Source organism: Polypterus senegalus, chromosome 7 (assembly GCF_016835505.1).
Source record: "Polypterus senegalus isolate Bchr_013 chromosome 7, ASM1683550v1, whole genome shotgun sequence".
Classification (NCBI taxonomy): Eukaryota; Metazoa; Chordata; class Cladistia; order Polypteriformes; family Polypteridae; genus Polypterus; species Polypterus senegalus.
This window is the reverse complement of record NC_053160.1, coordinates 161,225,097-161,250,474: the sequence shown is the minus strand read 5'-3', so window position 1 is coordinate 161,250,474 and position 25,378 is coordinate 161,225,097. Positions and strand designations below refer to the sequence as shown.

Genomic DNA, 25,378 nt, shown 5'->3' with positions numbered 1-25,378 from the left:
TACTTAGAATTCTGTTGTTCTTTTTTGCCATTTGATCTCCCAGCAAAAAATATAATGGCTAATATATTTCTTGTTCACAAAATTAAGAAATATTTTTTGTTTTTTTTATTGTCATTATACTAATGTGTTATTCCTTTCTTGTGCAGAACCTAGCTTTGTGCATGCAGATGTGATCAGAGAAAGCAAAGACAGTGCTGATGGTGATGATGATAAAGTCTACTTTTTCTTTACTGAAGTTTCTGTTGAATATGAATTCTTTGTTAAGTTGTCCATTCCACGGATAGCTCGGGTCTGTAAGGTGAGTTCACTTTCTTGTCTGATATTTTAGAATTTTGAGTTAATATAGAATATTTTTGAGATACAGATTTTCTTAAAGTCTGTTGTTGAAAGTACAAATTTTATTCTTTAAATTAGTTACTTTTTCAGGAATGGGCAATGTATTAATTTTCTAGACCTTTCTAGTGAGGGTGTGTGCATGTATATGAAGAAACTAATACTTTGAACACACCTTATCTTTCCAGTTTTATTCAAATTTTAGTAGTTCAAGTCCAGTGAATAACCTGGATTGGTACAAAGAAAAGTGGCAAAAAAGTAAATCATTTTCAGAGTTCAACAAAAAAACCTTTTTCAGGGAACAAGTAATTTGTTAACAAATTGCAGCTTTCTGCAACAATTTTTATAAAAGTAGTCTTGGAGCAAACTATTTTTCAATGCCCTCTGAAGCATTACCTGAACAATATTGAACTGTATTCTGCAATCATAATGTTGAGATGACAGACAGGCCATTATAACCCTTAAAAGTGTAGGTCATTCCTTTACAGGAATTGCAAAGAAAGCCAAGGTGTCAATAATTACAGTTTCTTACACCATCAAAGCAACTTGGAAAGGGTAGGAAACACTGACAAGAATACTTCTGGCAGATCCAACAGAATCAAAAGACAAGTTCTAAGCAGCTTGTGTGAGAGGTGCCTCAGAAGACAATAGCCTCAAGCATAGTGGTCAAAATACGCAAGTACATCGAGCCGTTAAACTGTCTAAATTTCAATAAAACCTGTAAAAATGCAGGTGTTCTAAAACGTTTGACCATTTTAGCATTGGCTGACTTACTGCCACTCTACTTGTAAAACCTGCAGCACAAAGTCTTCTTGTTATAGTTAAAAGTGACATGAGATGCTCATCACTGACACCATGGCTTTTTTTTGCTTGCAATTTCTGTTAAGGAAAAGTCTCTGCTTTTAAAGGTTATATCGATCTGTCTGTATTCCTTTGTTAATTGAATTTTTTCTCACCATTATGATGGCAGTATACTACTTCCTACAGTGCCATTTTAATAATATTTCAGAGGATGTAGCAACATAGCTTGTTGAAACACTGATTTTTATACAGACAGAGGGGAATGTTCTAAAATGATGACCAGTAGAAAGTGTGAATGTACAGATTTGTATATGCATAAGTTTTTTTGTAGGTGAGCATTCTGTTTTAAGTAATCATCAAAGTTGTGGCACCTGTAGAAATTGTTACACCACTGACAAATTTGTATTTCTTGTGATTATTTAAAACAAAAGTTTGCTTTCGTGTTTTTTTTTTTTCTCCTACTACATACAGTATATCATTTTTTGGTATTTTTTTATGCCTCTCTCATATGCATAATGATATAATTTTAGTGATTTTTCTCATTTATTTATATATACTGTGTGTGTATGTGTGTATATATATATATATATATATATATATATATATATATATATATATATATATATATACACACACACACGTATTTTTGTTTTTTTGTTTTTTTTACTTAGGGAGACTTGGGAGGACAAAGGACCTTGCAGAAGAAGTGGACATCTTTCTTGAAAGCCAAACTTGTGTGCTCAATGCCACAGTTAAACTTTGTGTTTAATATCATTCGTGATGTTTTTATTTTAAAAACTTCAGAATGGGAGAATACAGTCATTTATGGTCTTTTTACTTCTCAATGGTAAGTGGTATCCAAGGTGGTTCACTTTAATTGCTTTAATAATAATAAAAAATATATACATTTTAGCTGCTGAAAGTGAACATGTAAAGGTATTTGACCCTTGTTATTAAATAGGACATAGTCACACTTGACATAAGGTATTTAAGGGTTGAACACTCAAAAACTTTAAGGAACTTTAAAAATATACATATTACAGTATTACAAAAAACGCAGGCCAGAACCTTAATTCTGTTTCTGCAGCAAAAGGTAATTTCTGACATTACAATACATAATCTATTCACAAGACAAAGTAAATGCCTTTGGAAAATAAAAATTAAGTTGACTCCAATTTAATAGCGTAGACTATTTTCATAAGCCAAGCTGTGTACCCCAAGTGTTAAATTGTCAAGGTAGATTATATCAAGTACCCATTAGCTGTAAAGTACACAAGGAGTCAAAACAACCTGCAGCATCTCTTCTGTTGGGAAAACATGACATGGGCACAACATTTCAAGAGAAAAGCATGCTTTTTGTATAAATACACAGTTTATTGGCAATTTTCAGCCAGTGTCACTGGCAAGCCATCATAAGTCAACTGTTATATTATTTATTTCACACAGCGTAATGGTTAGGATATTATAATGTTGTGGTGGCTTTCCATTGGAACATCTTACACTGCTCTGGCTATTTGCAATAATAATATAAATATTGTCCAGAACAGGCATTTCAGTATATGATCAGTGCTGTGTTTTAAGATCCTGTAAGTTTGCCATGAATTACTTGTTTTTTATTGTTTTTGTTTTTTTATCAGCGTGAAACTGATACTGAATACTTTGGGGTAAACCTCTGAAATCACATAGTCCTTTTAAGACTATGCTAATACCCATGTAAATGGTTCCTTTTTTTCTGGATAGCTTTTAGTGCTGCTAGTTTATTTTCATTTAGATATATTAGTACATCTCATACAAATAGAATAAAAAAAGATTAGCAGTATATCAGTTACTTCTGTTTGACGAAACCGCTTTATCTAGTAGGTAAATACAAGGCTGGGGTGAATTCAGCCTCATACTGAAGCACCTTGCATACAAAAATAAACTAGCAAAACTACAGTAAGGGCTACATGGAAGCCAACCAAGTAATTGTGAAGTTTTATTTCAATTTAGTGAGTGATTAACTGTTCAAGAATGTATTTTTCAAGTTTAGACTCCACATCTATGTAGCAGTGATTTTTCCAGAAGTGAATGTTTTTTTAGAAAAATAGATAATTCAAAATGAAATCAGAGGAGCATCATGAATACTACCAGCCAGTTACAAGAAGAACATTTAATAAACAAGCAGTCTACTGGTCAATCTTCCCAGTTTAGCATCCATTTAACTCTACATATGCATTTGGTGAAAGTTTTGGTTTTTTTTTTTTTTTTGCCCAAAAAGTCAGTATGTTCTACATTACCACCACTGAGTTATTTCTGCCAATGTTCAGTCCATTTAAGGCAAATGTAAAAGGACTGTATTCCCTAATGTGGACATATGCACTTTTGTTTTTCTTCAGTCACCGCCTTCATTTTAATTTACATCACAAATGCCCCCTAGTGGTGAAAGTGTTTGAATTACAAGTTAAAGAAAAAGAAAATGTTACATGGTGCTTTTATCAATTTTTTTTTTGCTTCCCGTAGGGATTTTTCCCTTCATGCCTATAATAAGCATTTATAAATTAGAATAAAGCATGTATGTCTAAAATAAAAATGAATTAATTGATAAAGTTTATATTGTCATGAAGTTGATTTATTAAGCATTTAAAAAGTTAAAGGAAAATGCCTTGATGTAAAAATGGTTTATTACTTAATAAATAATAAAATAATGTAATGTTTACTCCATATAAGTACTTATAACTAAAATGTAGCATTTTTGTGTTCACCAAGTAATGGGACTTAAAGATGGCTTCACTAGATATACTCCAGGTACATAATCTGTTTGCTACAGTAGGTTAAACTTAAAACTAAGAAATGTAAATGTTTTCCTGCTAGAATAATAGAACTAAGCAAATTTTAATTTCAATAAATCCTGGTGGTTTATGTTTTCCAGGGGTAATATTGGATTTTCTGCAGTTTGTGCTTACAAGATATCTACCGTGGATGAGGTTTTCGCTAAAGGGAAGTACATGGAAAAAGCCATCGTTGAGCACTCTCAGACAAAATGGGTTAGATACAATGGTGTACCTCCAAGTCCTCGTCCTGGGGGGGTTAGTGTTTTCAACTTCTGTCGTCATTTTGATTAAAATAATAAGTACTAAAAGTCCAAAATGTCACTTGACATATTACATAGAGAAAGACACTTTTTATACAGATTCTAATGCTTATTAATTGTATTTTTAATAATGTTTCATGCCTTTCTTCATTCCATTGTAGTGTATAACTAACAAAGAAAGACAGCAGAATGTCACAAGTTCTTTACATCTGCCAGACAAAACTTTACAATTTGTCAAGGATCATCCACTGATGGACGACGCAATATTGCCAACAGGACACCAGCCTCAGCTTGTTATGAAAGATGTAAACTACACACAAATTGTTGTTGATCAGATCCAAGCACTAGACAACAATACCTATGATATTATATTCACAAGCACAGGTATGAATAGTTCTTACTCAGATTTTAAGACAGTAGCCATGAGCATTGCCCTGGACCCCACAATGTATTATTATCTTGATACTGAGTTCATGATACGACAGTAATGCAGTATTATTTGTGTTTTGCACAATGTTAAATGTTGTGTCCTTGTAATAATATCATTTATGGTATTTTGTCTCACATAATTAATGTTTCTAATTGTATACTGATTACTTGTAAATGCCATACTTTATTTTCTTGTTTCAACTTTTTTACATTCAGTTTATTCACAATTGCTCTCTGCCATCTTTTAGTTAATATTTAAACATTGGGTTCCATGACAAAACTGTCGTGCTAGTAATCCTCCTTTCAAAAGCCAAAAATATGATGTTAGCACATTGACATCAAAAGTCTTTCATAAAATGATTGTGTTATTTTGACTCTTTGAACGCTTTAAGATCTTTGCTTATATATTTTACACTTTTCCACCATTTTGATTAGTAGATAGATGCGATACATAGTGTTCTTTACTTTTTATTTTCTGTACATGAGGGGTACGTGTATACTTGCCAAACGTGTTATTCTTCAACATAATCTAATCTAAATGAACATTAATGTTCTTGTAATGTTTAGAGAGATTTTATATACCACTCAAATAAAATATTTTGTGTTCATTGTTTAAGCACTTCTTTTGTAGCTAACTTGATGTCTTTGTCATTGTACAGTGTGTACCATAGAGCCAGCTATTCAGTTTGGGGAAAAGATGGTAGCCTTTAGACTATAAAGTTGAAGGCACCTCTTCAGATTCACAGTTTTGCAGTATAGTTTGTGTACTGTGATTGGATGGACTGACATGAATCTTTTTTTTTTCCACTTTTGCCTGACTCACTTCTTCTACCACCAAATCAAATAAATAGATGTTTCCATGTAATTAAAATGTATAATCGCATACAACACGATATTAAACCTAGTCCAACAATGCAACTTTGTAAAGAAAATTTTGGAGTATATAGAAAGTTACTACATTTATATTTTTTCTACACAGATAAAGGAATTTTACACAAAACAGTCATTATTGCTAATGAGGTTCATATAATTGAAGAAATTCAACTGTTACCCCATCCAGAACCAATTAAGACATTGCTTTTATCCTCTGGGCAGGTAAGATACATTTTTAATTAATTAATAATGGATAGGTTTACCTGTGTATTGTGTGTGTTTATTATGTAAACGTTACATTATTATTTAAATCTAAAACAGAACATTTCTTACTTCATTATAAAAGCATCCAAAGCAATGTACCTTAAGTTATATATAATAATTAGCCATGGAAACAGGTAATAGAATAAATTTAAAATATTTGTATCTCTTGTACTACATGAACCTTCAGTGCCCTTCCTCTGTATCTGTGTGTCTGAACCTCTATTAACCGGTGCTCCCTTTTTTGAGGGCAGTCCTATAAAGTCTGTCAGTTCTAAGCACCTTGCTCACCTCTTGTCCACTTTTATACTTCTCATCTTTAAACTTCAAAGCTTGAAGGTGGCTCTGAACATGCCCCCTGTGCTTTACTCCTCCTCATGTGTCTCACACTCACATTTCCTCTTTTGATTGTGTCACCTAAGCCACATTGACCAATCAGATTGCTCTAAGGGACAAGGGACACACGCGCACAGACCTTAGCATTTTATTATTTAGTAGAGTACCAAGTTAAAGTATAAAATGTTTCTTTTGTATGGTATTTAGTCACAGACTTCAACTCACTGATCCAAGTGTACATTTCAAATTATTGACTCAAATATAGTCAAATTCTAACTTGCATGTCTGAAAAACATTCAATAATTATCCAGCAGGCTGGGGTTAAATCCTATCCCAGGCTGTTTTATGAGTCAAGTTGGCAATTTCTTCCTGTGGCTACATGAGCTTTTCTCCATCATCTGTTAAGTAATGCTTGGTAGGCTTTTTAGTACTTGGTACTTTGTGAGTGTCAGTTAAGAATGAGCCTGAATATACCCTATGATGGACTGGAACGCCATCCAGAACTGGTTCTAACCTTGTGCTTCCTTCAGTTCTAAAATGGATTAAGTGGGTTTAAAACCTTTATATATTTTATGTATTTTTCTCTTTTCTTCTAACAGTTCTATATTCAGGTCAGCTTTGTAGCAGAATGGAAGGCCTTTACCCTATAAACTGTGATTAGCTTTTTATTGGCAGTTCTTCTCCAGATAGCTTTGTTATATAAATGTACAGTAGATATTGGATAGCCAAACAATGTAATAAGCTTGGTTTGGTTTAAATAGTGCAGGGAACACTGCTTAGGAACACCATTTGGCAAATCATTAAATGTTTTGTTAAAATTCTGACTTAACTAAAAACATGGTGGTCCTGATCTAATTATGCAGATCCAGATTGTCTGGATAACTTTGATTTATGCGGGGACGATTCCAGTTTGGTGCAAAGAAGATTCTTCATGTCGTCAGTTCGCACACTTATCGATGGTCCGGGATTTTTCGGGTGATCTTCTATGTAATAAAATTAATAAGTTATAGTGTAATGAAAGTTGCATAATTAGACCTGGACCACCCTATATGCTGTTGTAGTGTAAGGTATAAAAGTCCAGGTTTAAATGGTAGTTAAGGGGCTCAGTATAGCTAGAGAACGAAAGAGTTTATCATCGTATTTGATATATACAAATTAGCTATATCTTGAGAATGTATGCTCTTGTAGAACACCTTTCAATTTTTTAATTTAATGTTTCTAAGCATTGCATGGAAAGCAATATTAGTGCATTTTAAATAGTTGTTTAAAGGTTTTTAAACTACTACTGGCTTATAATTTAATTATATTTTAAGTCATTTTGGCCCTGCCGCTGTGTTTGTGGAGTTTGAGCATTCTGTCCTTCTCTACGTAGGCTTCCAATAGTAAGTCTGGTTTCCTTCAGCATTGTAGAAATGTGCAAGTTAGGTTTATTGGAAACTTTAAACTGGCCAAGAATAGGTGAGAGTTTATATGTACTGGCATGAATGTGTCCTGTGGCTGACTTGAGTCAAGTCCAGGGTTGTTTCTTGCCTTGTGCTGGATGCTACTAGATGAGCTGTGGCTTCACAAAATCCCAAAATAAAATAATCAGTTTAAGAAAATGAATGGAGGAGTGTTTCTGTGTTATACTCTAAGGAATGTTTTTACCTAATCTGTTCCACATGTGTTACGATAGTTATCATACCAATAGTAGATGTTATCGTTCCAATAGTAGATGTTGCTATAAATAAAGACTAAGTTCTTGCACTAGTCATTGTACAATTCACTGGCATTTTTACATGATTGTAAAGAAAGAATTAAATTTATCTGGCTTATATATTAATATCTATAACATACACTGTGTGCTTTTACTGGTTCATTAGTAATCACAGGTATATGTATTGCATGTAATTTTCTTTTAATTTGTTATTGCATTTGTTGAAAATAAACTTAGTGAAAAAGTGAAAGAACTGAATATATTGGGCATAAATTCTGTTATATATTGGGTATTATTCACTTACTGATAAACTCGGTTACTATGTTAAACCACCTTATATGTTTTATGTTCTTTAACAATGTGCTTTTCACATTTTCAGAGAAGGTTCCTGTATGCAGGCTCAGATGGAAGGGTTATCCAGTCACCTACAGCTTTCTGTGAAAAGTATAAATCTTGTGTAAATTGCATTTTAGCAAGGGATCCATACTGTGCTTGGAGTTCAGAAGATAACATCTGTGTCAATCAAGTAACCAGCAGAAGTAAAAGGTACATTTGTTCTGTTCTCTACATAGCTTTTTGCAGGATTTGTGTTTTAAGGACTGAATGTGATGCCTTGAAACTCTAAAGTTACTGTAAAATTTCCTGGAAGTCAAAATCACTGCACTGAAGTATAGGTATCTAAAATATTAAATTTATTAGTAATTTGATTTTGCTTTAAGTACATAATGTCAATGTATTGCTGAACTTGCATTTTGTTTTGTTTTTTTATGTTGTAATGGTGTCACCAGAGGGACTTTGTCTATGACTCTTCCTATAAAGTCAGTAGATGGATTGGGAGAGCATGGGGGAGGTCATGAGGTTGCTGGAAAGGGGTGTGTGGCGCTCCCAGTTTATTTGCCAGAAAATGAAGGTCCAAATCTTTACAGTCTTGGAGCTTGGTGTTTTTATATCCTTGTGAGACATGGTTGCTATCTTGTGATCTGAAATGAAAACTAGACTCCTTTGGTACCTTGTTTCTACAGAGAATACTTGGTGTACTGCTGGTTTGATTTTATTGTCGAACGAGAGGTTGCAAGTGGTGTTCCAAAGTGTCAGTTATGGCACTATGGCCGTGTGGCATAATTCCTCTAGGGTGATCCAGCTCACAGGATCCTAATTGTTCATGACCGAGCAGTTGGACCAGATAAAGGGGACGTAACACCTGTATGCAGAAGATACTGTAAATGGTCATTTCTTGAGACTGGACTGCGTGTGTGCCTGGGGGGGTTGCCAACCTGGATCCTGAGCTGATTCGTCATGGTGTGGGTGTGGCAACATGCTGTACCAGTGCATGCTCCCTGACCTGACCTGACGGTGTGGAGTTAATATTTCTACCAGAAAAGCCCAATGTCTATGACATTCAAAAATTTATAAATTTGTATTGGATCAGCAGTACACTACATGTGTTCACCATACTTTGAACCACTGTGCTATTTTTTGTAAATATCGTTTTTATTTATTAATTTAAATTTTAGCTTTGTATCACCATTTTGAGTCAGTTAGCCTTCACTTCTAGTTCAAGTACTTTGGCCTCAATCCTGTCTCAGCAGTTTTAACATTGTATTTTTGCTTCTGCCTGCTGATTTTCAAAGTATACTCTTCCTAAAAAAAGTTAATTTTCAGTACATGAGATTTATTTATTTTTTTATTTTCACAAATGCATAACTGTATTGTGTAGCACTTCGTTTTTGAACACTGTTAATGCTGTACTTCTATAACATAACATACTGTATGAAAATAGTTGTGTTTTAATAGAGTACATAATTTTTTAATGTTACATATCAATCAGCCAAATGTATGTTTTCCCATATGTGTTCATGTTGCACAGATTTATTTATTATATATTTGTTATAGCTCCATTATAGTAAATGCATATGTCTTTTAATCAATTGACCCAACTATGGACATTGACCTTCTTGTGTATATTACTGTAAAGTAATGTGTAGGAATCTCTGTTGGGATTTGTACATTTGAGTGGCTTTCTAAGCCCAGGCACCTGTCGTTCCTTTAGCCCTTTCTTAAGGAAGACTAGGGGGCTTCAGCCCCTGCTTGCTTCACTCGCCAACCCCCCATCCTGTGCTACACGCCAGTCACTTCGCGTCTCTGCCGCACTCGAATGTGGATTTCACTTTCACCAAACAACAAATCTTTTAATTCTAATGGGTACGCCTCTTCATTGGGTTGAAACACTACTTTTCCCTGATGGCAACACGAATTAGATGATCTAAAAGTCTCCGACTTAAAGTTTAAATCCAACAATATATTTAATCTCTTTCCACTTTTCCGTTATTTCACCAAGTAATAATTTCTGTTTGTTTGCGCTAATGCGATCTTTACTATCATTTTTTTGAGACTTTCGAATTTTAGTACTTTCATTATCTCTAAACTGCTCTGCATGAGTATCGCGCCAACGTTTTTGAACATCTTTACAATGTTCTGCTTTGTCATCTACTCTTCGTCATTTATTTTCGGCCCCGGGCATGGTTAAATCTCTTGGCACAAAGTCTCGTCTCACGGGACTTGAAAGTGTCTCCCTGACAAAATGACGTCTCGTCTCATCCCAGGATTTTTTATATAATAGAGAGATATTAATTTCTGAAGGGTAGATGGCACATAGCTGGGACTGCACAGCCCATATTTTAAAAATGAAAATAAAAATGACAACTGAGAGGTATAATATAAACCAGCTCCTTTTTTGTCAGAACTTCCTGTAGGTATGTGCCTTGCAATGGTTCATTCCTTATATTTAAATAATCAAAGTACATTTATACATACATACATACTCTAACCATCTTAATCCAATTAAGTGTGACATGTGGCTGGACTTTATCCCAAGGGCACTGGGCACTAGGAGGGAAACCACTCTAGACAGGTTGCCAGTCCAAAGCAGAATACATCTTTCAGAATGTATGGACAGTGTACCCATGTGTAAGTTCCACAAAAGACACCTGGCACAGGATTGGAACTCAGTAGCCTGGATTTGTGCCACAGCAGTGCTGACCAGTGCAAATGTTTTAGTTAGGTGTTAAAAATTATTCCATAAAATATGCAATTTTTTTGTGGCTCAAATAGCAGCTATCCTTCTCACTCTCCACTGAGACAGTTCTCCACATATTATGTTTTGCCATCTTGCAGAGTGTCCGCTTTCCAGGTGCATTTTCAACAGGGATTAAAACAAATATCTTCTTGAGCACGTGTCTCACTTGTGTTCAGTCAAGTTAAGTTTTTACACCATTGGAAGTGAACTATACTTGGAGAAACCACATAGAAAGAACTTCTTTTCTGTGCAAATATATCCACAAGAAAAGAATGACTGGGAAAATGACTGAAGCATGAGGCAGTTATTGGTGCTCTGTTTATACAGTGGGTACAGAAAGTATTCAGACCCCCTTCAATTTTTCACTCTTTGTTATATTGCAGCCATTTGCTAAAATCATTTAAATTAATTTTTTTCCCTCATAAATGTACACACAGCACCCCATATTGACAGACAAAAAAAAAGAATTTTTGAAATTGTTGCAGATTTATTAAAAAAGAAAAACTGAAATATCACATGGTCCTAAGTTTTCAGACCCTTTGCTCAGTATTTAGTAGAAGCACCCTTTTGAGCTAATACAGCCATGAGTCTTCTTGGGAAAGATGCAACAAGTTTTCAACAACCTGGATTTGGGGATCCTCTGCCATTCCTCCTTGCAGATCCTCTCCAGTTCTGTCAGGTTGGATGGTAAACGTTGGTGGACAGCCATTTTTAGGTCTCTCCAGAGATGCTCAATTGGGTTTAAGTCAGGGCTCTGGCTGGGCCATTCAAGAACAGTCAGAGTTGTTGTGAAGCCACTCCCTCGTTATTTTAGCTGTGTGCTTAGGGTCATTATCTTGTTGGAAGGTAAACCTTCGGCCCAGTCTGAGGTCCTTAGCACTCTGGAGAAGGTTTTTGTCCAGAATATCCCTGTACCTGGCCGCATTCATCTTTCCCTCGATCACAACCAGTCATCCTGTCCCTGCAGCTGAAAAACACCCCCACAGCATGATGCTGCCACCGCCATGCTTCACTGTGGGGACTGTATTGGACAAGTGATGAGCAGTGCCTGGTTGTCTCCACACATACCTCTTAGAATTAAGGCCAAAAAGTTCTATCTTGGTCTCATCAGACCAGAGAATCTTATTTCTCACCATCTCAGAGTCCTTCAGGTGTCTTTTAGCAAACTCCAAGAGAGAACTTTCTGGCCTTAATTCTTAATTCTTAGAAGCTCAACCCTGTAAGGGCCCATGGTCACCGCCAGGGGGCGCCCCAGTGCCTGGAGAGCCCTGGACCTCAGTACTTCTGCCACACCAGGAAGTGCTGGGAGGGAAGAAGACTGGGGACACCCGGAGGAGTGTCCGCGGAGGAGTGTCGGGAAGCACCTGGAGCCCATCCAGACTTGTATAAAAGGGGCCGCCTCCCCTCATTCGATGACTGGTGTCGGGCGAGGAGTGGACGAAGTCTTGTTGGAGAAGAGTGGAGGCGGCCTGAAGGAAGCAGGCACTGGAGAGAGAAGCCTGGACTTTGGGGGATTGGTGCTGGAGGCACTGGGTTGTGCACCCTTGTAAATATTAGCAATAATAAACATGTTTGTGTTGGGTGACCAAACGTTGTCCGGGGCTCGTTCCACAATTTATCTATATATATATATATATATATATATATATATATATATATATATATATATATATACATATACATATACATATGTGTATATATATATATATGTATATACATATGTGTATATATATGTATATATGTATATAATATGTGTATATATGTGTATATATATATATATATATATATACATATATGTGTATATATATGTATCCTCTTTAATAAAACCCCTGTGTGCGTCCAGGTGTCCGTGTGTGTGTGTCTTTTGGTGAAGGCTCTGTGCAACACACACGACCGGCATCGTGGACGCACACACACTGGAAGCTGAGCACACAGTGAATGGCGTAGCCGCGGCCACGCATGATAAACAAATAAAGGACAGCATTGCTGGGGAGAGTGCTGATTGGGTAGTCGCGGCTGGGAACATAAAATCCATTGCTGGGGAGACGTCACACATACTGCCCCGTGCATGTTTACTAACTAACTATCTACTAACAACATGCCACCCAAAAAAAGGACACGTCAAGTAGGACAAAAGACACAGACACTCAAATCGTATATAAGCAACATCTCCTGGAAGAACGGTCAGCTCAGCAAGTAAACATCAACAAAAGAAAGGCTGAAAGACAAAGAAAAATACGAGCAAATAGATCGATTGTAAAAAAGAAAATAGCGTCAGAATATTCCCCGTATTGATTTGGATCAATCCTCTACTAATTTACCCTTTACCATAAGAAGGCGACAATTTCCAGTTACATTAGCCTTTGCCATAACAATTAATAAAGCTCAAGGGCAAACCTTAGAAAAAGTTGCCATTTACTTGCCAGAACCAGTATTCAGCCACGGTCAGTTATATGTTGCATTATCAAGAGTTAGAAGTTTTACAGATGATGTTGTCAACGTTGTAGATGGTCCTGAACAAGAGTGTTTACAAAAAATGTTGTCTATAATGAAATTTTATTGAAAAATTTCCTGAGGTAAAAAAATATAAACATTTTCCTAAATATCTTCTTCAGATATTGTGTATTACAGATTGTTATTAAGTTTTACACTAAGGCAATATTAATTATACTTACTGTATTGTCATATACGTTTCTATTTTATTTTTAATATTTTACTTTAGGCTTCTTGCAAAAATATTTTTAACAAAAAAATTAAGACAACAAACAGAATGAGGTGAAGGTCCCTTGCCATTTAATATAGATTGTTCCTAATAATGTTTATGCAATACTGTTCTAGCGCCCGTTATTGTAACGGGCTTAATGTCTAGTGTGTGTGTGTGTGTGTGTGTGTGTATATATATATGTGTGTGTATATATATATATATATATATAACCACTTCAATAACATTTCTATCTCCACCAAAAAATCAACATTTTTAATTCAAATTTTAACATCAGCTATACCTTTTCCCTTCCCTTGCACAACTTATGTTGTGTATTTGGTCTGCCATAGTTATCAGCTTATATTCTGTTCAGTCATTTAAAATTCCCCTTCTGCTTCATATATTATTCCTTCTGAACTAACCTTGTCTTCCCATCACTTTTATCCTGCCGGGGTTAATTGCCTTGAAAACAACTGCAGCAAAATTAGCCCTAGTCTCTTGCAAGAAATCCTAGTTCTCTTTAACATTTCTCTCTATTATAAAAGAAAATCCTGCAACAAGACGTGATTTTGAAGAGAGACACTTCAGAGAGGCAGAGACACTTTCTCTTCCCGCGACACGGTCAAGGCACATCATACTGACATCCATTGGAAGCATGTTCCTATGAGACGGTGACTTGTCAAATAAGATCACGGTCATGTAACCTCTCCATTGTTGCCCTTCCCTACTTACAACCATTTTCAATCAAGATCACAGTCATCTAAAAAGTGAAGAAGAAAGAGCAGCATCGCAAACTAAGGGAGTAATAATCGGCCCAGAAAAAGTGGACTTGGAAACCTTGCAGGTTGATTCGGATTCAGAAATAAAAGACAAAGAGTACAAGACACAGTAGAACTTCATAAAGATGTTCAAAAACGTTGGTGCCATACACATGCTGAATGGGCTACACATTATGACAGCAGTGAAATTCAAAAGACAACGTTGCTGCCATATATACACAGAGCAAGTTCAAAAATGTGACAGTACTAAAATTCGAAAGTGTCAAAAAAAGACAGTACATATCACATTTCCGCTAATAAACGGAAATTATTACTCAGTGAAATAACGGAACAGCAAACACTGATCGAATATATGGACATAGGTGATATGTCGGAAGTATGTAAATATTGTAAGGCTTTAACGTTTAAGTCGGAGACTTGTAGATCGTCGAATTTGTGTTACCATCAGGGAAAAGTACTGCTACTTCCCAATGACTGGGATTGCGGACCCCTGCCTTACTGTTTTTAATATACAGTATCTACTCCCTTCAGCTGGCATTTTTAAAATATCTGAAATTAATTTCCATTGCTATGCAGACAATACTCAGCTCTGTATGTCTACAAAGCCCAATTCTGTCCTTCCTCCTTCTTGCCTTGATGACTGTGTACTTGAAATAAAATCTTGGTTTTCTTCTAATTTCCACCAACTCAGTAGCCAGAAGACAGAGTTTCTCCTCATTGGCTCCAATTCTACTTTATCGATATCTAGTTGTTTTTTTCACTTAACATTGGTGGTACTTCAGTCTCTCCCTTCCTTCGGGTTAAGGCAGGAGTCCTCAATCACAGTCCTAGAGGGCCACAGTGGCTGTAGGTTTTTGTTCTAACCTGGTTGCTTAATTAGAAAGCAATTCTTCCCAATAATTTAACTTCATGGCTTGTTAGTGCTTTAATTCTACTATGTCAGGTCATTCTCATATCCTAGATTTTCCTCCCCTTTATAAGTATATAATCCAAATGATTTGAAGGCTAAAATGGAGGTGTTATTCTCAGTCCTTCACTTTTTTCTCTTCACTTTCCTTCCAAGTATTTAATTAAACCCAATAGTGCATGATAAATACACACAGGTGTCAATGGTAACAAACTAAATGGAGAAATGCTGGTTTCTTTTGTCATTTGCATGTTATTGCTAATTAGGAACAATTAAAAACCAAGAATATAGCTGTTTTAGACTAAAATAAGCAATAAGGGTTCAAAATCGTAACGAGCAAGACAACTGAAATGAAGCAGAAGCGTTACTTAAGCAGTAAGTGCTTCTTATTAAGCAACTGGGTTGGAGCAAAAACCTGCAGCCATTGCGGCCCTCCAGGACCGTGATTGAGAACCCCTGCGCTATGAAAATCTGTGGTTCCACAAACAATTAAAGCTATGACAAGTTTAATTTCGAAAAAGCCACAATTTGGTCAGCTGTATATTTATGATCAGGGAGAAGCGCTGCAACATAGAATCAAAAGAGTTAAACAATCCGACGTACTAAAAATTATACAGCCAATAATGGATACAAATCCATACGTCCAAAAGTATTGCACTTTACACAACATTTATCTAGAGAACACGAATAAAGAAATTGTCTTGGATTTCTTTCTGAATCTGAAAGATCACAGTCGCATTTATAATAAACCAACATGTGTCGAATTGTCAGCAATAATAATTTTGGAAGACTAAGATATCAGAGACAGAGTAGATATTCACGTATATCCAAAGGCAAAACACGCTTCGTCATTTCTGTCAAATATATTGCCACATTCAGATCCTTTTACTCTTTCCTTTGCTTTTCCCACATAGCGAAACAGGATGGTTGTACAGTATGAAACAAATGCATTCAGAAAAACGTATAACACCTACACAGTATTTCAGGTCCAAATTAGCGATACGTTCCCATGTATTTAACTCACTTGTATCATCTCAACACCTATCGCAACAATACATTATTAATGCATATGTAGAAGTCGAAGCTAATCGTCTCTTCTTTATTAAATTGAATCAAGCTAAACTTATAACGGAACATATGCAAGGGCTCATTGATCATGTTCAAAATTCAAATATCAATAGTTCAGACAAATTCAAAATATGTAACGCAGTAATATTACCGTCATCATATAAAGGTAGTCCATGAGTTTTGCAACAGTTAGATCATGATACAATGGCAATATCCAGAACTATCGGTCGGCAAGATTTATTTATTACAATGATGTGCAATCCACAATGGCCATAAATCCACAGATTCTTGAGAACAATACCATCGGCTCTGGATGTTCCCCACTTTCGTAAGTAAATTGTTTTATCAGAAACTCTTATTTTTATTGAATGAACTGGAAGTGGTGTTCAGGCAAATCACAGCATACATTTATACCATTGAATTTCAAACATGGGGTTTGCCACACATGCATTTATTGGTTACTTTGCAAACTGCATTATTAACTGCTGATGATGTAGATCGGTTTGTCTTTGCTGACATTCCAAACAGAGAAACCTGTCCTGAATTATGGTACAAAGTCATTAAGCACATGTTTCACGGACCTCATTTAAAAGATTCACTATGTTGGAACTCAAAAGAACAAAAGTGTTTAAAGAAATTTTTATGGAAGTTTTAAAATAAAAAGTGAACATAATACATATGTAACAATTCCCATGAAAACAAAATAAATAAATTGTATTTCCACTGGACCAAACCTGGGGGGGTTCGAGCAAAGCGAGCAGGGGGCAGAGCCCCCTATTACAAATATAAAAAAAAAGAAATCAAAACAGACATAAGAACTTCTGGCTGGGATAATAAGAGTACTGCTGCTGTCAATAGGCTTGTAAGTGGCAGTAATATGGTGACACCTCCCCAGTTGTGTCACAGATTTAAGGCATTAACATTTGAATAGCACAGGACCAGCTTGTTGTGACCAGAAATAGAACATGCTAATCATCCTTGTGATATTCCCCGGGTTGAAGTCACAAGCATTCTAGGGTCAGAATGACTCATTATTAGATTGTTGGCAACAAAGTGAGTCATTTATGTATCTTTTTTTTAATAAACTGTGGTCAGGGTGACATAACTTATCTCCCGAGGCGAGGCAGTAGCCTGGAAGAATTCAGTCAGTATTTGCATGTGCATAATACATTTTAGTTTTAATTGTAATGGGCTCATTTCTTTCACCATTTCTCATTTATTCATTTCCAGACCCACTTCTGCCTTTTTCACCCCATCTGTTCATATCAGGTGAAAACCATCCAGGATTAAAATGGCTTCTGAAATAAGATGTTTAAGCTGGTCCTGTGCAATAAACAAATGGCACTGTACCTGAACTTGCCGTGACTCACCATGATATGTAAATGTTTATCCAACTCATTTAAAAGTGATTGAACACATTACTGTTTTTTTTTTCATAGGGGTCTGCTTCAGATGTTAAATGGAGATGCCAGTGTCTGCCCATCAGGTATTTGGTACTTTTAAATCACGTTTCCTTTGGTATAAACTGGATATTTGTGGATTGTAAATTAAAACCTATTGCAAATTGAATAAGCACAGAATGTTGATCTTGTCTGAGTACACACTGTACACTGATGTTTTCCTTAGAAATAATTTCAAGATGACACCATATAGCAGTAAGTAAAGTATAGGAAGTGCCAGTCTTTGTAAATAAATTATTTTTTAATTACAGCTTATTTTAAGCTGAACAATTTCATAAATTATAACTTGTACATGTGTATGCGTTGTCTACACAGCATAAATTGTGCCTGTTCTTACTTGCAGATGTAGCAGTTACCATACAATTGATTCTTATTTGTTTCATTTTACAGTAAACTACGATGTCAAGTACCAGACTATTATTGTACAACATGGCACAGCCATCCGACTACTGTGTCAGCTGAATTCCAACCTTGCCAATGTAGTTTGGAAGAAGAATGACATACCTCTGACTCCTGATCCACCCAAATATGAAATTGTTGGAGACAGTGATCTACTGATTTTTAATATCTCGGAGCATGACCAGGGCAACTATAGTTGTTTTTCAGTGGAACAAGTTCAAAACAGTGACTTTAAACAGTTGGTGGCGGCATATATTTTAAGTTTACCGAGAGAACCAGTCCTTCCTACATCTACCACTCCTAATCTTGAGATCAAAACTGAAGGTAATGCCAGTACAGCAGAGCTCACACTAACTACAGCAGTTCAGAGCTTTACTACTTCCACCACATTACCTGTTCAAACTGAATTTACACTAACCCTATCTTCAAGTGCCACAGCAGAACCACATTCGATGCTTTCTACTGCCAGCTCAGAGATTTCTAACCTTGATGTCAAAGATCCTTCAGCTCAGCCTATAAAGTTCAATAATAACAATGCCCTCCTGTATCTTTTCTTGCTCTTCTTCTTTTTGTTCCTGATTTTATTTGTATATAATTGCCACATGCAATACCTTCCACTCCCTTGCCTAAAATTGAGATCTATCATTTTGGGAACTAAAAAACAACCACAGCCTGAGTACATGGCCTGTGAAGCAGGTTTGATGGAGCCAATGGTGGAGAAAGCTGAGCTTACTGAAACACAAAGCCCAAATGGGCACCAGCAGAAGGGTTTGCGTGACACAGGCTATGAAACTGAGCCCGAGTATGTCAATGGCAAAATCCCTGCAACTGAAGACTCTGAAGAATCTGGCTTAAGTGTAGAGAAGCCATTTGATGTAATTTGTGAATCTCAGCCCATTGAATATGCTGATGCTGATGCTCCTTGCTGATGAACGCTTTGCTTGCCTGCTTGTTGAAGCTGTATTTGACCTTTTTTTCCTTCATTCATATTTGTTGCATTCTCTTTTGCTTCAGATAACATTTGTAAATTTCATCTTGGGGCAATGGAGAAGTTGTCTAAAGCATGTTTTTTTTTTTTGTTTTTTTTTTCTACTAAATCATGTTTTAATCAGCTATTTAGTCTCTGTGGAAAGTCTACGCATCCTTTCAAAACTTGCATATTTTTGATGGGGATTCTTAAGTCATTACATATAAAATGAGAGTCTGAATAACTGTCATATTTAACAAAATTTTCAGGAAACCATAAAAAAATGTTTTAAGTAACTGTGCACACCCCAGTGATTTTACATTTTATAAGAAACTTTTGCTTGAACTGCAACCTTAATTCTGTTCTGGCATGCCCACAAAATTATTCCTTGCCCCTTACGCTTGCTACGGTAACACGTATATTTGACAGTGCTTGGACAATGATGTTTGAGTGGAGTAAACTCACTTAAGGAATGTTGATGAACCTCATCCTTCAAGTCATTTGACAAATTTAGATTTAGGGCAAACAAAATCTTACTCAGTCACTCTTTTCCTTTGAGTGTAATGTCATTGTGATCATCTGAAAAGAACATTCGGTTTTCTTAAAGATTGCAATATACTGTATTTGCTCTGGGGCCCAGTTCCCTGCTTAAAGAAAGAATTTATTGTGGCAATGACATTTTGTATTAGCTTTTTATCAAATGTAATATTTTGTATTCGTGTCAGAATGTTTCAACAGTGTCTCATTGGCCACACAAATATCTTTCCACAACTTTTTCAAATATGATGACGTGGAGTTTTCTAAATGTTAAAGAGATTCTCCCATTGACTAAACTTGACATGAGTGCCTGCAGGCAGCTCCATTACCATTGGAGTTTGAGTGGCCTCTGCATTTGGTGGTCTTGTTGAGTTATCCAGATTGAATGAAGACCTATAGATTAACATAATGAATCTCTGGATCCATTTCATTACACATTACAGGCAGGTGGTCTTTTGACCTTTAGAGACACACTGCTAGAAACAAGATTGTTTTGCGGTAAACAGCAACTAAAAGAGGACTACACTTATCCTGCCATGAGATTTTGAAGGTAGTTAAATCAGACCTAATTTATTGTATTCATATTTACAGGGTGTGCACACTATTGTGGACCATTTGTATACATTATATCACATTTTCAACTAATTTTTACATTTTTGAGTCTGTTTTTACTTGTATTATGTTATAACACCAGAGTATATGCAGGTTGGGAAATGATGTGGAGACTATGTATAAGCACCATAATTAACAGCAAGAAATTTGTAAATTACAGTGCATTTCATAACCTGTGGCTTCTACAACCTGCATTAGAGTCCGCAATATTGATTGTTATTGTATCAGTTTAAATTCCAGATTGGAAAATTAGTTTATCAAATTGGTAAGTATGTTAATGTTATCCAAATTGGAGTACACAATATCTGATGTTAATATTTGTAATCTGTTAGCTTTGTTGTTGTGCATCTTAATGTATGTAGTGCTGTGTTTCATGTGGGTTGAGTGTGAAATATCTTTTTTTTTTTTTATTAAATATTCTCAGGGATGAACTGTGTTTTTTCTCCACAACTTTAAGCATAGTGCTTAAGGTTTGCAGCCACTTTGAAAATGCACATTGTACTGGACATTTTATACTTTAATTATGTTGGGTCTGAAACCACAAATTCATAAAAGATGATTTGAGGATGTTCCAGGCAACATTGCTGATACTGAGCCAAAAGCATCTTGAAGACATTGGCAGCCTGTGAACACTGAGTATGGCCAAATAAAGTACCTGGAACTAGTTTTCCCCAAGCAGTATAACAAACCTTGGCAAATGGCTGCGTCGGAAGGAAGAGCATTTTTGGAATGGATGTTATCATTTCTGTGGTTATTTTGATAGTCTCTGTACACAATAACATGGAGGAACATCTGCCCTGGATTAGTGGCAACTTCAGGAGAACTTTTTAAAGTACTGGAGTTAGACTTCTCTACACACAGCTATAAAGCCGGGGTCATACCACATAATTTTATTATTATAAAAGCCGGGAGTAAATTACAAGGTATACTACTAACATTAAGAAAGCATACTTTTATAGTATTAGTAATGTGATTGTATTGATCTTATTTTTCTATAAGGTATGTACAGAAAATCTTAAATAAAAGTAAAATGCATAAATATATAATTCCTGATGATTAACAATGGAATGAATGTTAAAGAGAATATTGAATTTATGTTTCTTCTTAGGTGCTGAGCAAATATTTTAAGAAAATATTAATTTCCTATGAAAGTACAATTTCTGTCTTTTGAATTAAAGCTGGCTGCATTATGATATGATACAACATCTGTAAACAACAGGCACTCTTTCTTGAAATGTTTTAAGACCAAATTAGTCTCCTTTCCTGCAGACCCCAACCATATTCTTTTTGTGAATTTAATCCTTTCCTTCTTTATTCAATCATTCATATCAGTCCTATAACTGGGACTTGTTTTGTTCTCTGTGTACATTCTAGCACGGCAGCACTTTTGTTGTCTTCAGAGCACAATTAGGTGTATACATCTTTGTTTCTCATAGACTTTCCTTTCCCTTTCTTTTCTCCTGATTTTTCATCCTTCTCTTCTGCTGGGACTGGTCACTTTCTTTCATCCACACATTTCACTGCTGAGCTTTGGTCTAATGCAGAAAGTTCAGTAGCCCGATTGTTACCACCTTTATTGAGTGAACAAATGCAGAGTGTGTATGGTCACAGAGCATTCCACCTCTTCTGTCAAGCGACTGGTAAGTGAACTTTCAAAGTTTATTCTCACTTTATGATTCACAGGCTCTCTTTGCTGGGTATATGTTGTCTCAACAGCTTTCTGAGCTCTGCTGAATAGTTCATGTATGATGTGCTACAGGACACTATATAACTTAAAGTTTTTGGCTTTCATTATTTTCTGAATTTGGGCCCATTTTCTAGGGCTGAACTGTCATGATTACATTGAGCCCACTTGGTGTGCTAAATAATGTATGATTTTGTGTACATGTCTCAAAAAAGTATTTTCATTGCTAACAGTACTTGGCTGGAATTAGAGAAGGCTGTTTATTTTAATGGTATATATTGTGCTAAGCAAGGCCCTTAACCTGCAATTGCTGAGCGCTTTGAGTAGTGAGAAAAGCGGCATATAAATGCAAATAATAATTATTATTATAAGAAGGGAAAGATGGAAATTTTAAGAAAACATTTCTTTTTCCCCGACCATACCTTTTTACACTGGTGTGTTTTTACTTTCCCAAAATCATTTCGAGACCATTTCTGAGATTAGCAGTTTTGAATCACACTTCTCACACCAAACTGTGGAGGCCTTTATGAAATGACCTATGTGAAGAATAAATCAAAGACACTTTAATCATTGATCACCCTTTAGCAAGATTTATTGTTGAGACACACTGCAGCTGACCTGACCAAGGTGTATGTGTCCATTGAATTTGGCAGGTCTATTTTTTTTCCTAAGTTAACACATACATCATACACCCCTTATCATTTGCAGTTTCTCAGAAAGAAAAATAATCACAAGAAAACAAGTGGTGAAGCGAATTATAGTAGGGGGATGTCTAGTAACTTTTCTTCTTCCTAATACTTTTGACTTTTAGTGAAAATCGGCATTTTATAAGCACAGAAAAGAAAACTAATAGACATCGCCTGTTACAGCTTACAGTAAAAGTCAATGCTGTACAGTACTTGCACAAACAGATGCTGCTGCATTTATTTCTCTGCAGTGTTAGCTTATTAGAGCTTTCTCAACTGTTAGTTATAAAAACCTGGTTAAAATTACAATTTGTGTCAGCTTAATACTTTAAACGATTTGCAATCCATTACTTAACAGATTATAAAAATCAACAAAGTAATATTTTGAAAAAATAACAGTTAATAACTTATGCACTGCACAGTGTTTTAGGTGAACACCGACAATTTCAACCAGCTTGGCGCCTCTATTCGTTGCGTATGAATCCATGCATAAATGTGAGTACATAATAGCAGTGACCACAAATCCAAGGGCCTTGTGGTTTTAAGGAAGGTTTATAAAAATGTTTCTTTCCAGTTTAAAAATTTTTAGCGTTTGCTTTCCATAAATCTACAATTAAGCTGTTAAAATGTGGAACAGGTTATATTTTGGTTTGCTGCAAAAAGACATACAATTATTTACCAACTCACAGATTCACCACTGTGTGCATTTAAGTGTGGCTTTTAATTTATTTATTTCAGATTAATGTTGCCATGTCATTTATTTGTGAATAGACCAGAGTTAGAAAGTCAATATGTGAACCAAGTTTACTATACTAGCCAGCACTTCAAATGTTTAACTCTCCAAATCCCACAACAACCAGAAACAAATGGTTATGAAACTTTGTATTTTACACCATCCTTGGAATAGACATTACTGGATTTTGAAATTTTGGTAACAAATTTTACTGAGGCTTTAATCCGAAAATGCATAAAATTGTGGTGTTTAAACTCAGTCCAGTGACTCCAAGTACTGTTTGTGCTGGTTTTATAATTAAAAATTGGTTTTGGATTTTTACGTTCCTCCTTAGTATCTACATGATTTTATTAGGAATGCTCCCTCTCCCTCCCTCAGTCCCGTATGTGCAGTGAACGTGTTAAGGGTCATTTGTCCAGTGAAATGTTTTTCTGAGACTGAGTTTACCTCACTTATTTCATTTCTTGTGTTCTTTTTCTAGCTAGTTCAGTAAGGTAAGTCGGAGAAATATGTAGTCTGTGTAGCCAGAGTAAATCTGGGTTATGCTATAATTCTTGCATGTTCCGGAGTTCGGTCGAGGTTCTTGAACTTTCACATGCAAGCTTTATAAGCACACTACAGTCAGGCATTGTTATAAATGGTGACGACTATCCACTAAAATATTTGACTGTTTTTAATTATGGCTACAAATAACAAATTCTTACTAAAAAAATTCTATAATCTAGTGTAAATTCTTTCAGAAGGACGCCAAAACCCTTGCGCCGGGGGAATACAGTTCCCCCTGATCCTAAGCATGCTCTCCAGTGGTTAGTAGAGTTTGGAAGGGATGTCTTTCCCACGATTTGCATTGCATACAGATTACTGCTTACCATCACATTTTCAATTGCAAGTTGTGAAAAATCATTTTCAAAATTGAAATTAATAAAAACTCGTCTGAGATATTCCGTGTCACAAGAGTGTCTGAACAACCTGGCTTTAATCAGCATTGAAAAAGAATTCCTCACAGATGATGTAAAAATGAAGTAGTACAATTGCTTTCAGAGAGGAGATCTAATTTGGGGAAGCAAACTTAAACTTTAAATAAATATTTAATTTGAATAAATTGTTCATTTCTTATTTAATATACCTTTGTTTTATCATATTCATATGCCTTCTTTACCATGCACTTTGACAGCATCTCACCTTAAGGGGCATACATTCAAGGAGTTTGCCCCAGGCATCTTCTAGCCGCTAAATGCCATTGCCCCATGGTAGGGAAAAATAAAAATTTCATCCTGGTTCTTCTTCGACACTCCCTTAATAAAAGTTCCTCAGACTTCAGCAATATATAAGAAATAAAAGACGCCTTCAGTGCACCCCATCACTAGCAATAGTGTATGAATATACAAGAGAATACGTACAGAATACGTACAGCTGATAACATGTTAATCAAATATAAATAAGTCCATATATAGGACATTCGATCATCCTGCCCTGGCTTACATAGAGACAGACCCCATACTTCATCTGAACGGCAGGGGCTACCTGGAGTGACCTCATACTTGAATGAGCTCATCTTACTTTGAGAAGTGAGACAAAAGGCAGTGTAACTAAAGCACGTAATAGACTAAATATTTTACAGAAAAGTTTTCTGCTATACCCACATGTGCAGCTTTATCTGCATGTGGACAGCTACCACAAGCATAGAGACTTGCTAGGTTGGCATGAGCAGACACTTGTCTTCAGGCTAGAGCATCAACACCAGTGCCACTGACCAAAGGAGATGACCTTTCACTGCACTGCTACCAATTGAAGGCATCCCTTCTTACTCCCTAATGCCTACAGAAATTTGGCAGTCACCCACACTGCTATGCCTTGACCCAACCAATGTATACTCGTAATTGCGATAAAATCAATAAAACGCAGTAAAACCAATAGATGATGTTTAAATACTTCATGTTTTTCAAATAACCTTCTGGTTTGGCTTT

The 25,378-nt window shown here is 35.8% G+C and overlaps 1 protein-coding gene across 3 annotated transcripts in view; it reads left to right on the top strand.

The window, feature by feature from the left end:
* Positions 1-25,378, top strand: part of sema4d (sema domain, immunoglobulin domain (Ig), transmembrane domain (TM) and short cytoplasmic domain, (semaphorin) 4D) — a 138,973-nt gene that overhangs the window by 98,983 nt on the left and 14,612 nt on the right. For 2 of the 3 annotated variants that reach the window (XM_039759464.1, XM_039759465.1), the window contains exons 10-17: positions 147-298; positions 1,806-1,981; positions 4,043-4,199; positions 4,366-4,588; positions 5,613-5,728; positions 8,179-8,345; positions 17,773-17,819; positions 18,184-21,347. In XM_039759464.1, coding sequence (XP_039615398.1) covers positions 147-298; positions 1,806-1,981; positions 4,043-4,199; positions 4,366-4,588; positions 5,613-5,728; positions 8,179-8,345; positions 17,773-17,819; positions 18,184-19,121 — 1,976 coding nt within the window. In that variant the 3' untranslated portion in view covers positions 19,122-21,347. Of the gene's footprint in view, positions 1-146; positions 299-1,805; positions 1,982-4,042; positions 4,200-4,365; positions 4,589-5,612; positions 5,729-8,178; positions 8,346-17,772; positions 17,820-18,183; positions 21,348-21,852; positions 21,949-25,378 lie in introns of those variants that run through there. The other variant, XM_039759466.1, reaches the window with a different exon arrangement.